Here is a 14,878-nt window from a genome sequence, read left to right on the forward strand (position 1 = left end):
AAAATTGGGGACCCTCTGTATAGGGCAGCCGATGTGAAATGGCCTTCCCTAAACTAAGAAGCTCCTGCCAGCGCGCTTGATATAGTGTTGTGGGCGCATACACCTGCCGACAACTGTTTAGGGCGCGGCGGTGGAGATTCTCCTAGTGAAACTTGGCAAGATACACAGATTTGGAAGCTGTGAGTTGCCTAAACTACATCATATACATATTTTTGGTGATTGATGTTTACCGACGGGCTACATTGGATCAATGGATTTTTTTTCTAGTAACAGGTAGTAAATGCTTTGTCACTTGTAGCTGATCGGTCCGCTGAAATGTCCCCTACAGATTTTTGGTGGAGGAAAAAACAAACATGTTAACGTAACAGCCGCTGACGGCTATTCGAGCCAGCCGTCTCCACTACCTCACGTCACCACTGATACTGGGTCTTACTATCAGTTTTCATGTTAAGGCGGCTAAAAACGTAATTTAATGGATATTGCAATAAATTCGCTTAATAACGGTGGAATTTTTGTAATTTTTACAATTTCATTGAATAGTGGTGGGTTTTCGAAGTTTTAACGATAATGTGGTGGTTTTTTGGAATTTACTCCAAGAAATACCATAACACCTTACTTTATGATCATGAGCAGGACTATAATTGGAACCAAGAACGATTTCTTTATACACAAGACAAGAGGGCCGAGGGCATTTACAACTTCTCACCGATCGAATGCCACTGAAAAACGGCGAGAGAATAAAAAAGTCAAAATAAAAGTCAAGCAAAGAATCACGCACGTTTTTTGCACTCGCCCCTCAGCTCCATGCATAGCCGCATGAGAACTCAGAGCTGCTTGAAGCCGAAGCGCAGCAGGAAGAAGACCAGTCTTCCCACCACCACGACGGACTCGACCAGCCACATCAGGTGGTACACCACCTTCCCGTAGAGCACGGCCACCACGTTCACGCGCGGCCGCCACCGGAGCATCGCCCCTAAGCCGCTCGATCGAAGCTTCGAGTCCGACTTTCTCGGAGCCGGCGACGGCGCCCCGCTCCAGCTCTCCGGCGCTTCCTCTCGTAGTATCGGCTCCTCGGCCGCCCCGCTGGGAGTACTGCTCCGGCGCCGGGACGACGACGACTTCCTCGGCATCGTCCTCTTCCGTATCCACTCCGCTACCTTCCCGCGTGCCATCAGATCAATCCAAGCTCAACGATCGAGTCTGCTGCTTACTTGCTTCTTTGGTGTACAGATCTGCACTTCTGAACTTCTCCGCCTCTCGACCGAGCTTTATATGTTGGGCTGATGATGCCTCCACAAGTAGAATTTGTAAAGTAAAGCGAGTAATAGATGGATGGAAATGGGTAGGAAGACGCGATAAGTAAACGAGAACACGAGAGAGCTGGGGACTAGAAGAAGATGACTCCAAGTCAAACCGGCACTAGGTCAATAAACAATACACGGTTGAGCCTGACGGCTGTTTTCCCATTACCCTGGAAGATTCGTACTGAAGCAACACCTCAAATTTGCTGACGTTGTCAGCGCCAACGGCTAGGGCAAGGAAGGAGGTCAGGACATTTTGGATCGATTAGAAACGTCTGGTTTGTTTGTTAAGCAGCTGAGCTCGTTATTGTTGTTCGGTAGTGCATTATGCAGCCTTGGTGCTCAAGGCAAATTAGCTGATCGGATGATCGGCTCATCATCCCTCTTTTTAAAACTCCGATAAGATCATCATCTCTGATGTACTACACCATCGTTTGACTCTGATGACAGCAGGGGTGACGCCAACATGCAAGTAGCCTTTTGGATGATTAATTTTTGGTTTCTGGAAGTACAAACCTCTCCATGATTAATTTTTGGTTTCTAGAAGTTCAGACCTCTGGATGATTAATTTTTGGCTTCTAGATGTTTAGACCTCTGGATGATAAATTTGTGGTTTCTAATAGTTCAGGCCTCTGGATGATTATTTTTTGGTTTCCAGATGTGCTAACCATTGGATGATTAATTTTTGGATTCTAGACGCTCAGACCTTATGGGATAACGCATGTTATCTTAAAGCGCAGGAGTGTCGAACGCACTCGAAATATGATATAATGTACGTATGTATTTTCGGTTTACTCTGGCTTTATGAACGGAGGGAGTATATAAAATGCAGGTGACTGCTTTTAGTCTAGATCACAGCTGATTTTTTGTATGTTGCATGCTTCCGAAGCTTGTGTTGCTGTATGGACTTTTGGAGAGAGAGGGAAAGAAAAGATATTTATGCACTCTATGGGGCTTCTAATCTAGCCCACAACAGCCAGCCTAGAATGAGTTTTTTTTATTAAAAATCCATAAAGGCAAAACAGTTCTGTATTTCTATTTCCAAGGATTTTGATTCACTCTTTTGTCTACAGATTTCTTTGTGTTTTGTATTTGTTCTTATTTATTGAAATGTTGTTCATTTTCAAATTGTGCAGCTTTAGGATTCAGAATGTACCAGCTGGACAACTGAACTTCCCAATTCAGGCATAAATTTTGTATTTGGGTAGTTTGCATATTGCCACCTCTGAAGTTGCACATAATTTTTTTCGTGCAACTTAGGGTTTGAAAATAAACAATCCAGCAGTTTGCACATTTTGAAGTCTGAAATTACACATAATTGTTCTTGTGCATTTTCAGTAGTTTGCACATTTTGAAGTCTCGAATTTTACATGTTTGCAATTTCAAGTACAAATGAAGCGTGAAATTGTACCTTTTGTGAAAATTTGAAGTCTAGAAGTCTATGATTAGATAATTCTTTGAAACTTAAAATCGCCCATGATTATTTTTCTAAAATGAGGTTTTCATGTGTTACATTTTTTGAAGTCTAGGTGATGTGCAGACTGAAAGATGGTGGTGTCGACTATATGGGTGAATATGCCTTTAAAGTAACCTTAGTTGAACTTGGCAAGATACACAAATTTGTAAGTTGTGAGTTGCCTATGGATGTACCAAGGGCTACATTGGCCCATCAATGGAGGTATTTTTTTTGTAGTGACTGGTACTAAACGTATTATCAATTTTAGCTCACCGGTACCCGCCGAAATGTCCCCTAGAGATTTTCGGTGGCAGAATAAAAATAACATGTTAGCAGAGATGCACCAGAAACCTCACACGAGGCTAGTGACATGGATCTAGTGACGGGCCTCCCACACTATTGTCAATGGTGTGTGACTAAGCCACTAACCGAATGCCACTAGGTCTTTGTGGAAGGCTCTTTATACTCGCCTCGCACAAATCTAACCCTAACGCCATCCATTCCCCTATCTCTGTCACAACCCCCGAATGGCGCCTTGTCCTCTCATCCTCACCCCTCTCCATCCATGTTGTCATGCGGTACACTTCCTCCTCGTCCCCCACGCGTGGCTATGCCAGTATGCCACTACTCTAACCCTCGTTTTCTCCCATACTGTGCGGCTCCGACCAAAGTGAGTGGCTATCTTCCTCTGTGCCGGCTCGCGGCTCCTCCTCGGGACCGTCTCGCGTCTCCGGGGCGGATCCTCCCCCTACTTTGATACGTGAGTGCGTTGGGCAACCCAAATTTTCAAGAAGACGAGAAATAACATAAGAACCAATTACATGAGCAGAGACAACTTCATTTAACGGGAACCAACAAAGGGATCTCTTTATACACATGAGAAGAGGGCCAAGGGAATTTACAACTTCTTAGCGATCGAAAGCCACTGAAAAACGGCAAACGAATTTGCTCAAGAGGGGGGTAAAAGAAAAGTCAACCAAAGAATCGCGCACGCTTCTTTGCCCTCCCCTCAGCACCATAGCCGAAGGAGAATTCAGAGCTGCTTGAAGCCGAAGCGCATGAGGAAGAAGACAAGCCTTCCCACCACCACGACGGACTCGACCAGCCACATCAGGTGGTACACCACCTTCCCGTACAGCACGGCCACCACGTTCACGCGCGGCCGCCACCGGAGCATCGCCGGCAAGGCGCTCGACTGGACCTTTGAAGCCGTCGGCGGCGGTCCGCTTGCGGCGGCCTTCGTAGGCGTCCGCTCTAGCGACCTGCTGGCACTACGGCTCCAGCTCTCCGGCGCTGCCTCTCTTAGTATCGGCTCCTCCGACGCCGCACTGGGAGTACTGCTCCGGCGCCGGGACGACGACGACGACTTCCTCGGCATCGTCCGCTTCCGTATCCACTCCGCCACTTTACCGCGCGCCATCAAATCAATCCAAGTTGAATGATTTTCACCTGATCGAGTCGGCTCTCGGTTGCTTCTGGACAGGCCCTGCTTTTGGATAGCTACAGCTCTGCACGTACGTCTGACCTCCTTCGCCTCCTCCTCTCGACCAAGCTTTATATGTTGAGCTGATGATGCCGCCACAAGCAGAATGTGTAAACTAAAGCTAGTACTCCGTGGAAGATTCCGATTGCCGATCACTATTGAGTGGAGAGTAGAAATGGAGAGGGAGGCGCGAAAAGTAAAATAACACGACAGAGTTGAAGACTGGAGGAATACGATTCAAAGTCAAATCCACGCTATGTCAATAGAAAAAAACACGGCGAGCCTGACACTGTGACAGCTGTGGGGTTCCATGGAAGATTCCAATCTGAACCGAAACCGCAGATTTCCTGACCTTGTCAGCCCAAATGGCTTGGGGAAGGAGATCACGAAACTTTGGACCGGCTCATGAGTTAGTCAAGCATAGTGTCTGGGCTATCTGCGGAGACCTGCCTCAAATATGCACCTCGGATGCATCTCTGGCGGACTCTGCGCGGACGCGCCGAGTGTCCGCACGCGTCTGGGGGACGTTTCGTCGGACCCATCTGTCAGCGACCTAGGCTCGATGTGTCTTCTCAGGCGCGCCAGTACTGGCGCCAAGGCACCGCTTCGGCAGTCTGCGGCCACGTTAATGGCGATGGCTCGCGTGTCGAGCAGCCGTTGCCTACCTATGTGCACGAACTAATGGCGATACCACGCGTGCCACGGCTGTCGCCTGCTTCCGGCCTATATAAACAGGGTCGCGCGCATTTCATCTCCTCCCACACAAAACCCTAGTTGTTGCACAACTTTCACCGTAGCGCCGCCGCACAACCTCCACCTTTGCCATGAGCAGCGCCGACCGCGGCCAGGCTACCGCGCCTGCACCTCCAACTCCACCTCCCCCGGTCGAGAGCTCCGGCGAGGAGTTGGAGGACGACGAAAGCAGCAACAACGTCCTCGACACGGTCAGGGACGCGAAGTTCATGGCTGATGCGGAGCAGGAAACAGAGAGGAGCGGGCGTCCCACGCGGCGTTCGACACTGAGATGGAACGCCGCAAGGAGGCCGCCGCCACAAAGGACGACTCCTCCGACATCTCATGGTCATCTGATGACCCTGATGAGCCTACCCTGGAGGAGAGGACGGTGGAGCAGAGGGCGTTAGTCGATTGCTTTGAGACGCTCAAGAAGGCCGAGGATGCCGCAAACGAGAAGTTGCGGCAGCGCCTGCTAGAGGACGCGGCGGCGCACCGAGCTCTAGCGGCCGCACGGTGGGCAGCGGGGAAGCAGATGAGGGAGGGACGCAATGACGGGGTCAGGCCGTCGGGCAGCAAGTAGCCTAGGGCTTGTACCTCCTTTAGTTTGTAGTATAGTAGCTCTTTACTTGGTGAATGAAAAATATTATTGAAAAATAAAAATGGGTCGGGCCGCTGAGTGCACATACAAACGCAAACGGACGCACGGTCAAAATATGTCCGTGAGATGACGCAAACGGACACGCGCGACTATTTTTGGTCGTCTGATATGCGTCGTCCCGTTGGAGATGCCCTTAGTTAGTTGAGCTCATTATTGTTGTTTGGTCCTACTGCATTATGCCGCCGTGGTGCTCAAGTAAAATTTAGTATATTCGGTCGATCGAGGTTCATAATCCGTGATGACCTTACTAAAACAGCGCTTGACTCGCTGATGACAGGAGGGATGACGCCAACATGCAAGTGGCTTTTTGGATGAACTAGTTAGCATGCACGTGCAACGCACGTATCGATTAAGTAATGCAAAAAAAATTACCCTATTTAAAATATCATGTTAATATTTTTCACATCCCGAGTTGATATTTCTTTTCAAAAAAATAAAGAAGCTCATTCACAATAGAAAGCCCAATTCACCAAAAGCTTTCTACCCAAATGGTCTATTCTAGACTACCCAAAGGCTAATACCCTGGTATAGAACAACTGAATATCAACGCATAAAAGAAAATTTTAATTTATGAAACAGTCTGTTCTTTAACTCTAAGAAAAAAAAGGTAAAAAATTGTGGTTATTTAATAATTTTGATCTTAGATTCATAGTTTCTGAGTGTTTTGAGTATTGTTGAGCAAAGAATGCAATAGCAGTATGGTATCAACAATTTATGATAGCCTCAACTAATGTTTCATTGATAACTTCGGCAACAGATTCTGAAGTTCTAAAGCTTTTCCACTATATGGCACACGAAATGAGTACTACCAAGAACCTCACCTGATTGTACCATTCATGGTGCCAGTCACTAATACCCTTGACTCGAGCAGTGCCCTCCGTGTTTGAACAATGGTGTGCAATTTCTTCAGTGCCCTATCAGCAACTGAGGTTGTACACTGGTACTTCAAACCTCTAGAACAGTGCTGACGTTTCAGCGAATATTTCAAAAAAAAAGGAGGGGGGAGATACAACAAAAGGGAACCTCAGATCAGCACCTTCCGCTACGACGCCTGTCCATAATGGCTTTGTTGCTTGAACATTGACATGTTGCTCTTCGACAATATCGCACCACATCTGTACACCTCCTTAAAATGTAGCAGCTCAGCTGGTGGTGGTGAAGGTCGAGGACAGCGGCGCCAAGGACGGATGACGAATGATGCGTTGGCTGAATGGAACATCAATCTGTACAACTCTCCATATTTCTGAATAACAGGAATCCACCGGCATTTTTATGCTTACATTTGGTAATAAATTTTACAAAGCAAGATTCACAAATATCAGGTATCATATGAAAGATTTATAGAGGATTTATCTGCCATTGCTAAGAAAGAAATAATGTACTTATATAAGAAGAGAACAAGAGAACATTCAGTAACAATATTTTGTATTATTGACATCAAAAGCTGAGTAGTGTTTGCTGATGATGCTATGAACATTTTAAGCTGCCTTCTCGCTCCCTAGTATTTCGTGCATCTATGATCACTCTTGCTCTAATCCATACTAAAAATGTGCAAGAAATTTAAGTTTACCCAAACCCATCATAGGAACCAAGTTAAATAATTGACATAAAATCCATATTCAGACATTATTTGGTGGATTTTGCAAGGCAGAAAAACACTACTGAACAGAGTGATTCTGAAATGCAACCTGGCAAGTTTTCAATGAATTTTTATTCAAATTGAGGTTCCATTAAGTCAATGACCCACACTCAAAACTGAAAAAAAAGATAACATGTCATTAGATGAAATTATAAATGTCATTTTTGTCCAAATTTAGGTTCCATTCATGAGTGTGTTATAGCTATCCGTGGTTTATTCCTAGCAGATAATCTAGTAATATTTATAGCAACTAATTTATACCAAAATAGTTGTGTTTATTCTGGGGACCTCAGCCCTCTGGTACAGCTTTATAAAAAAGAGTACATAGCTAATACATAAAAAAAAAGCACAATCAACGATTTCAACCTCCAGAGATGAACAAATAGTACTTTGTACCTTGCAATGCAATGCAATATATTTCACTTCCCATTTTTATTCTATTTTATCCAGCATATTCCCTGTACTGCATCTTTACTTATTTTGGTTATCTGCTTCACTCACTCCACCAATCTACAAGAAGAGAATCAAAATTGATTTCAGTCAAACAAGTGACTAAATCCATAAAATATGTCAGTGACAATTTCCATTCTTACTTTCAAAAAAAAATGACAGCTATATACTGGACTAACTTCATAAACATGTCCCTGCATCAGTGACTCAGTGCGCTCCAACCCAATACCCTATACAGAAATTAAGCGAAATAAGGCAGAACGTGTGTACAAATTTGCAGTGTTCAAAAGACAATAATTGGTATATACATGTTCACAAAATCCTGTTGAATAAGAAAAAGTAAAAAATCTTATATGGAAGTTATCGATAACACCAGCACTAATTCATCATACCCTGGCAGTCTTGATTACTAACTGAACATCCCTCCTTTTTTACTGGATAAACAAAGTAATTTTTGTAGCAGAACATTAGAGAAACAGGGGAAACCGCCTTTTTTAACAAGGGAAAACACCTTTCTCACACCAGAGGCTTCATCCAATTCCCCTCCGCAACATATAGTTCCACAGTGCTCAAAGGTACAAAAACACAAAGTAAATCTTGAAGAGAAGCCTCCAGGATGTTCAGAGGTACAAGAACTGAAGAACATATCTGAACGAAGGTTGAAAATAACCTTTGTTAACAAACGGGATAAATCACCATATTCTTGCAAGAAAATTTATTCGATTCTTCCGGAGCATCTTCCTATTTATTTCACATACTTGCACCAGTCATGTTAAATGCAAAGAATGCATTGGATGAAATGGTCAAAATTCATTATCCAGACAAATAATAAGGAAAATTGGCATCTCACCAAAAAATGACAGTGAGCTGGCAGGCCAAGAGTGGTGTTGCAGCCAAATCGCGTCCCGACTTCGAAGGGGCCTGCACAACATCACGAAGAGCGACGGAACAATGAAGGGGCCCCTGTAAGGAGGCGACAGGGTGGGGTGTGGCCTGGGAGTCAAAGAAAAAAATATGGTTGCTACCTTCTTGAGTTGACATTAGATGAGTCTGGGCAACATTCTGGTCTCTGGATTGTGAAGAACAAACCATGGTCAAACACATTTTATACTGAAGAAAAAGGATGTACGGTACTGACAATGAAAAGTGAGAAACTTATACTCGCACCTCAAATATCTTCATAGAACACGAATAACGCCAAAGGCTGAGCATTGCCGCTAATGATTCAGATAAACACACGACTGCTAGAACTATTTTTGCATGAATAAAGTATCCAGAATGCATCAGCATCAAGCTATAATCATCAGACTATGCAAAATATAATCCATCCAAAGTAAAAATATCCCCAAAGAAAAACATGCAAATTTAAGTACGCAAGTGAATTCTTTATCATATCCTCCCTTGACTCGAGTGACAAGCGCAGTGGTGCCCAGCGGTGCTGCGTGAGGAGAACGTTGAGGCCAGCTCGAGATGGACAAGGATGCAGGGCGAGGGAGGCACACAGAAGTGGTGCGACGGCTGTGATCTAGGGTTGCAGGGACAACCACGAAGGCCACGGTTCCGCATCGGTCATCAAGGGATCTTGAGGTAGCAGGACAGCCGCCAGGGCGGGGATCAGGGACGCATGGATCGGCACCGTCGCGTGGGGGAGGCAGCATCACCGGTCAGCGGCGGCGCATGGAACGCTTATCTCGCGTGGAGAGGAAGCAGAAGGGAAGGGGGTCGCGTGGAAAAAGGACGGCGTGATCTTTCGATCTGAATCGTGCGAGGTAGTCTATTTTTTCCTTTTTTTTTTGCTCGAAGATGGACTGCGCGTGGCAGGGGTGAGGGTGGGGAGAACAAATGCATCTGGATCGTTTGATCGGTGTCTACGAATGGTTGAGATTTAATTTTCCTACGGCACTTCGTGCCTTTATAAGTAGTAGAGATAGAGATACTTTGTTTTTTTGTTTGTAGAAGCTTCTTTGTACATGTTGTTTCTAGAAGCTTATGGGATGATGTGATGGGACCGCTATGCATTTTGGCGAGCGAAGCAAATATTCACGGTCAATGCTACCATTTCTCACGTTGAGCTGTTACCTCAACACCGACGTTATTCTTTCCTAAACTCCTAGAAAACGGTCGACTTTCAGTTTAGCTATATTTCGATAAAGGACGAGATAATAATATATTAATAGGGTGTGTCTAGGGCTCAGTATACCGAAAAGTGTATTTGACACATGAGCACCAGTGCTCCTGATTTTTAAAAATCATATTTTTTGGATTTCAAAAAATATGAAATTAAATACCCACACACATATAAACATTTTGAAGGTATGGTAGAAATTTTAGAGAAAAATATGTTATATTTTAAGCTATACAAAAAAGACAAATTTCTGACAAATATATACATCTATACGTAGGCACAAATTTGTTTTTTTTCCTGTAGCTCAAAATACAATGCAATTTTTACCGAAACTTTGCATAAATACTCAAAACATGTGTATGCATTCATGGAATAAATGTGATGATTTTTTGAAACGTAGAAATACAGTTTTTAAATATTTTGAAAACTGAGAGCACTGGTGCTCATATGCACCAAATTTGCTTCCTCAGTATACTGAGAATTAACTTTACTCTCAGTAGATTTTCGTGAATCAGGAATAATCCCAAATTGGGCTTTCCTTAATTTATTGGGCCTGGTGTTTCTCTCCCAGCCTAGCTTCGCAGGTCTGGCCCGGGAGCACCTATTCCCCGATTTAAGCGGAGCGAAGGGTGCTCCTCCCTGGCGCTCGTGCGCCCTGGAGCTTCCAGCTCGCTGAACGATCAGCTAGTTGGGCCAACGAGCGTTGTCGGCCCAAGTATCGGCTAGGATCGAGCGGTCGTCCTGCGTCAGCAGGTTTTGACGCACGCCGCGCACTTGTACAACCAATCGCACGGAGCGCACTATTTAAACAGGTTGATTTTTTCATGGGAAAGCGAGGTGGGACTAAACATGGCTTGGTTACACATCGCGCGCGTCATTAAAAAAAGCTACAGCCAAGCGCTTGCTCACTGCTACCGCTGCCACCCCTGGTCCCGCACTCGATGCATCCGCTGCATTTCTGGGCCTCGTGCGTTTGTGTGCATGCACGCATGCATGCATATGATGAGGATGAGCCTGCTGATACTATGTAGCACCTAGTACTTTGCTATGCATGTTTTCCGCTTTGCTAGCTTGAGGGAATTTAATGCTAGTGATTGTTTTACGGTAGATCCGTTCGCTGTACATGCATTTTTTTCGTTTTATGTGACCATGTGTCGTACATACTTGTCTTGTAATATACTGTCACAAGTTCACTAGTAGCTAAATTATGTGGGAAAATATTTTCTAGGTGGGCAAATAAATACTTTTGAGCGAGGGAACAAATCACTATACGCTAGGGAACAACAGACAACATTACAGGGAACAAGAAATATACATCCAAGAACACAACCTTTTGTGGAACTGATTTTCAGGAACAAAATGAGCTAATCTTTCGGAACAAAGGAACAACTCAATGTACACTAGAGAACAACAGAAAACACCACATGAATAATACACCCGAGAACAATAGCCTTTGTGAAACTAATTTTTCGGAACAAAAATAATAAACTTTGTAGAGAAAAAGAAATAACTCGCTATACACTAGGGAACAACATACAACATCACAGGGAACACGAAATATACATCCGAGAACAAAATCCTTCGTGGAACTAATTTTCAGGAACATAAGGAACGGATCTTTCAAAACAAAAGAACAAGTTACTATATAGTGGGGAACAATAAAGAACACCACGGGGAACAAGAAAAATACACACGGGAACAATAGCCTTTGTGGAACTAATTTCTCTAGAACGAAAGTAAGAAATCTTCATGGAAAAAAGAAATAACTTGCTATACACTAGGGAACAACAGACTACATCATAGGGAACAAGAAATATACATCCGAGAACAAAATTCTTCATGGAAATAATTTTTGGAACGAAAGGAACGAATCTTTCAAAAAAAATAGAACAACTCACTATATAGTAGGGAACAACAAAGAACACCACGGGGAACAAGGAAAATACACACAGGAACAATGGCCTTTGCGGAACTAGTTTTTGAAACGAAAGGAGCAAATCTTTCGAACAAAAGAACATCTCACTATATACAAGGGAACAACGGATAACATCACAAGGAACAACAACAACAAAAAAACACTCGGAACAAATGCTTTTGTAGAACTAATTTTCGGAAACAAAAGAGCAATTCTAGTTCTTAAAGAATACAAAAAAAAGTTGAAATAAACGATACAAAAAATCCAGAAAAGAAACATACCACAAAAATAAAACAGAATTGGAAGGAAGAGATACGTACGTATCTTAGCAGTACAAAATTTCCTAGCTAAAAAGCTCTCACTAGTGGAGAAACAAAACATGACGTGGCCGGCCTACTCTTTTTTGTGTGGTACGTGGCCGGCCAACTACCACACAAACCAGCCAGCTGTTGTACAGAACGAACAAAAAACGAACCATCTCTTCTACCGAACGAAAGAACCAAGCGACCAGATACCTTAAACGGGCCGAGCCCAGTATGAAATTCCTTCAGCGCAACCGTACTCCCTAGCGCGCGCGCGCTAGTGAGCACCCGCTCCTCCCTGGCGCTCGTGCGCCCTGGAGCTTCCAGCTCGCTGAACGATCAGCTAGTTGGGCCAACGAGCGTTGTCGGCCCAAGTATCGGCTAGGATCGAGCGGTCGTCCTGCGTCAGCAGGTTTTGACGCACGCCGCGCACTTGTACAACCAATCGCACGGAGCGCACTATTTAAACAGGTTGATTTTTTCATGGGAAAGCGAGGTGGGACTAAACATGGCTTGGTTACACATCGCGCGCGTCATTAAAAAAAGCTACAGCCAAGCGCTTGCTCACTGCTACCGCTGCCACCCCTGGTCCCGCACTCGATGCATCCGCTGCATTTCTGGGCCTCGTGCGTTTGTGTGCATGCACGCATGCATGCATATGATGAGGATGAGCCTGCTGATACTATGTAGCACCTAGTACTTTGCTATGCATGTTTTCCGCTTTGCTAGCTTGAGGGAATTTAATGCTAGTGATTGTTTCTGGTAGATCCGTTCGCTGTACATGCATTTTTTTCGTTTTATGTGACCATGTGTCGTACATACTTGTCTTGTAATATACTGTCACAAGTTCACTAGTAGCTAAATTATGTGGGAAAATATTTTCTAGGTGGGCAAATAAATACTTTTGAGCGAGGGAACAAATCACTATACGCTAGGGAACAACAGACAACATTACAGGGAACAAGAAATATACATCCAGGAACACAACCTTTTGTGGAACTGATTTTCAGGAACAAAATGAGCTAATCTTTCGGAACAAAGGAACAACTCAATGTACACTAGAGAACAACAGAAAACACCACATGAATAATACACCCGAGAACAATAGCCTTTGTGAAACTAATTTTCTGGAACAAAAATAATAAACTTTGTAGAGAAAAAGAAATAACTCGCTATACACTAGGGAACAACATACAACATCACAGGGAACACGAAATATACATCCGAGAACAAAATCCTTCGTGGAACTAATTTTCAGGAACATAAGGAACGGATCTTTCAAAACAAAAGAACAAGTCACTATATAGTGGGGAACAATAAAGAACACCACGGGGAACAAGAAAAATACACACGGGAACAATAGCCTTTGTGGAACTAATTTCTCTAGAACGAAAGTAAGAAATCTTCATGGAAAAAAGAAATAACTTGCTATACACTAGGGAACAACGAGACTACATCATAGGGAACAAGAAATATACATCCGAGAACAAAATTCTTCATGGAAATAATTTTTGGAACGAAAGGAACGAATCTTTCAAAAAAAATAGAACAACTCACTATATAGTAGGGAACAACAAAGAACACCACGGGGAACAAGGAAAATACACACAGGAACAATGGCCTTTGCGGAACTAGTTTTTGAAACGAAAGGAACAAATCTTTCAGAACAAAAGAACATCTCACTATATACAAGGGAACAACGGATAACATCACAAGGAACAACAACAACAAAAAAACACTCGGAACAAATGCTTTTGTAGAACTAATTTTCGGAAACAAAAGAGCAATTCTAGTTCTTAAAGAATACAAAAAAAAAGTTGAAATAAACGATACAAAAAATCCAGAAAAGAAACATACCACAAAAATAAAACAGAATTGGAAGGAAGAGATACGTACGTATCTTAGCAGTACAAAATTTCCTAGCTAAAAAGCTCTCACTAGTGGAGAAACAAAACATGACGTGGCCGGCCTACTCTTTTTTGTGTGGTACGTGGCCGGCCAACTACCACACAAACCAGCCAGCTGTTGTACAGAACGAACAAAAAACGAACCATCTCTTCTACCGAACGAAAGAACCAAGCGACCAGATACCTTAAACGGGCCGAGCCCAGTATGAAATTCCTTCAGCGCAACCGTACTCCCTAGCGCGCGCGCTAGTGAGCAGTTTCCGGAGCGAACGATCGGCTCCGCATATACACCCTCGAACCATCGATTTCTATGGGCTCGGCCCATTTAAGCTTAACGGACGCTCGTTTGTTTCACTGTTTATGTATTCCCGCCCGATACTACATGTTTCTCCATTTCAGCTTTGGGTTTGGCTACATGCGTGCATGTTTCATTGCCTTTTCGTGCGCATGTCTGTTCTTTATTCTCCACGTAAAATAGTGCGTTCTTTATCAGCAAGCGCTTATTTGTTTCAGTTTTGAGGTTGCTTTTTTTTCACTCTCTTCTCGCGCATGGTAGAAGATTTAACTCAGGCTAAAACAGTAGAATAAGGCGTCACGGCTCAAGTTCATAAAAAACGCAGATGGGGAAAATTGTTTCGACGTAACCGGTAAATTTAAAAATCACTGAAAAAGTGCAAATTTATATCCATGTAATACATTGACTGCATTGGACATAGAAATTATGTTGACTTGCTGCAGTTTTCTGAGAAACATCAAATCTACATTTTTTAATTTAAATATGTGGATAAGGATAAGTCGAAAGTATTAATGAATTATTAATAAATTTAAATTTAAGAAATTTGAATGGTTTACGAAATTTTAAGTTTAAGAAATTTGAATGGTTTCTTGATTATGAATTTTGAAGTGG

At 43.5% G+C, this 14,878-nt stretch overlaps 2 protein-coding genes across 2 annotated transcripts; both read right to left on the reverse strand.

The window, feature by feature from the left end:
• Positions 1-638: 638 nt before the first annotated feature.
• Positions 639-1,214, reverse strand: LOC124667821. The gene has a single exon (XM_047205065.1). The coding sequence runs from the start codon at positions 1,170-1,172 to the stop codon at positions 825-827; it is 348 nt and encodes a 115-aa protein (XP_047061021.1). The 5' UTR covers positions 1,173-1,214; the 3' UTR covers positions 639-824.
• A 2,422-nt stretch (positions 1,215-3,636) lies between these two features.
• LOC124667820 lies at positions 3,637-4,265 on the reverse strand. The gene has a single exon (XM_047205064.1). The coding sequence runs from the start codon at positions 4,175-4,177 to the stop codon at positions 3,791-3,793; it is 387 nt and encodes a 128-aa protein (XP_047061020.1). The 5' UTR covers positions 4,178-4,265; the 3' UTR covers positions 3,637-3,790.
• Between the last annotated feature and the right edge of the window lie 10,613 nt (positions 4,266-14,878).

This window comes from Lolium rigidum, chromosome 6 (genome assembly GCF_022539505.1).
Source record: "Lolium rigidum isolate FL_2022 chromosome 6, APGP_CSIRO_Lrig_0.1, whole genome shotgun sequence".
Classification (NCBI taxonomy): Eukaryota; Viridiplantae; Streptophyta; class Magnoliopsida; order Poales; family Poaceae; genus Lolium; species Lolium rigidum.

Coding starts and splice junctions, on each gene's coding strand:
- LOC124667821 (XM_047205065.1), bottom strand. CDS start 1,172: ATGGCACGCGGGAAGGTAGCGGAGTGGATACGGAAGAGGACGATGCCG.
- LOC124667820 (XM_047205064.1), bottom strand. CDS start 4,177: ATGGCGCGCGGTAAAGTGGCGGAGTGGATACGGAAGCGGACGATGCCG.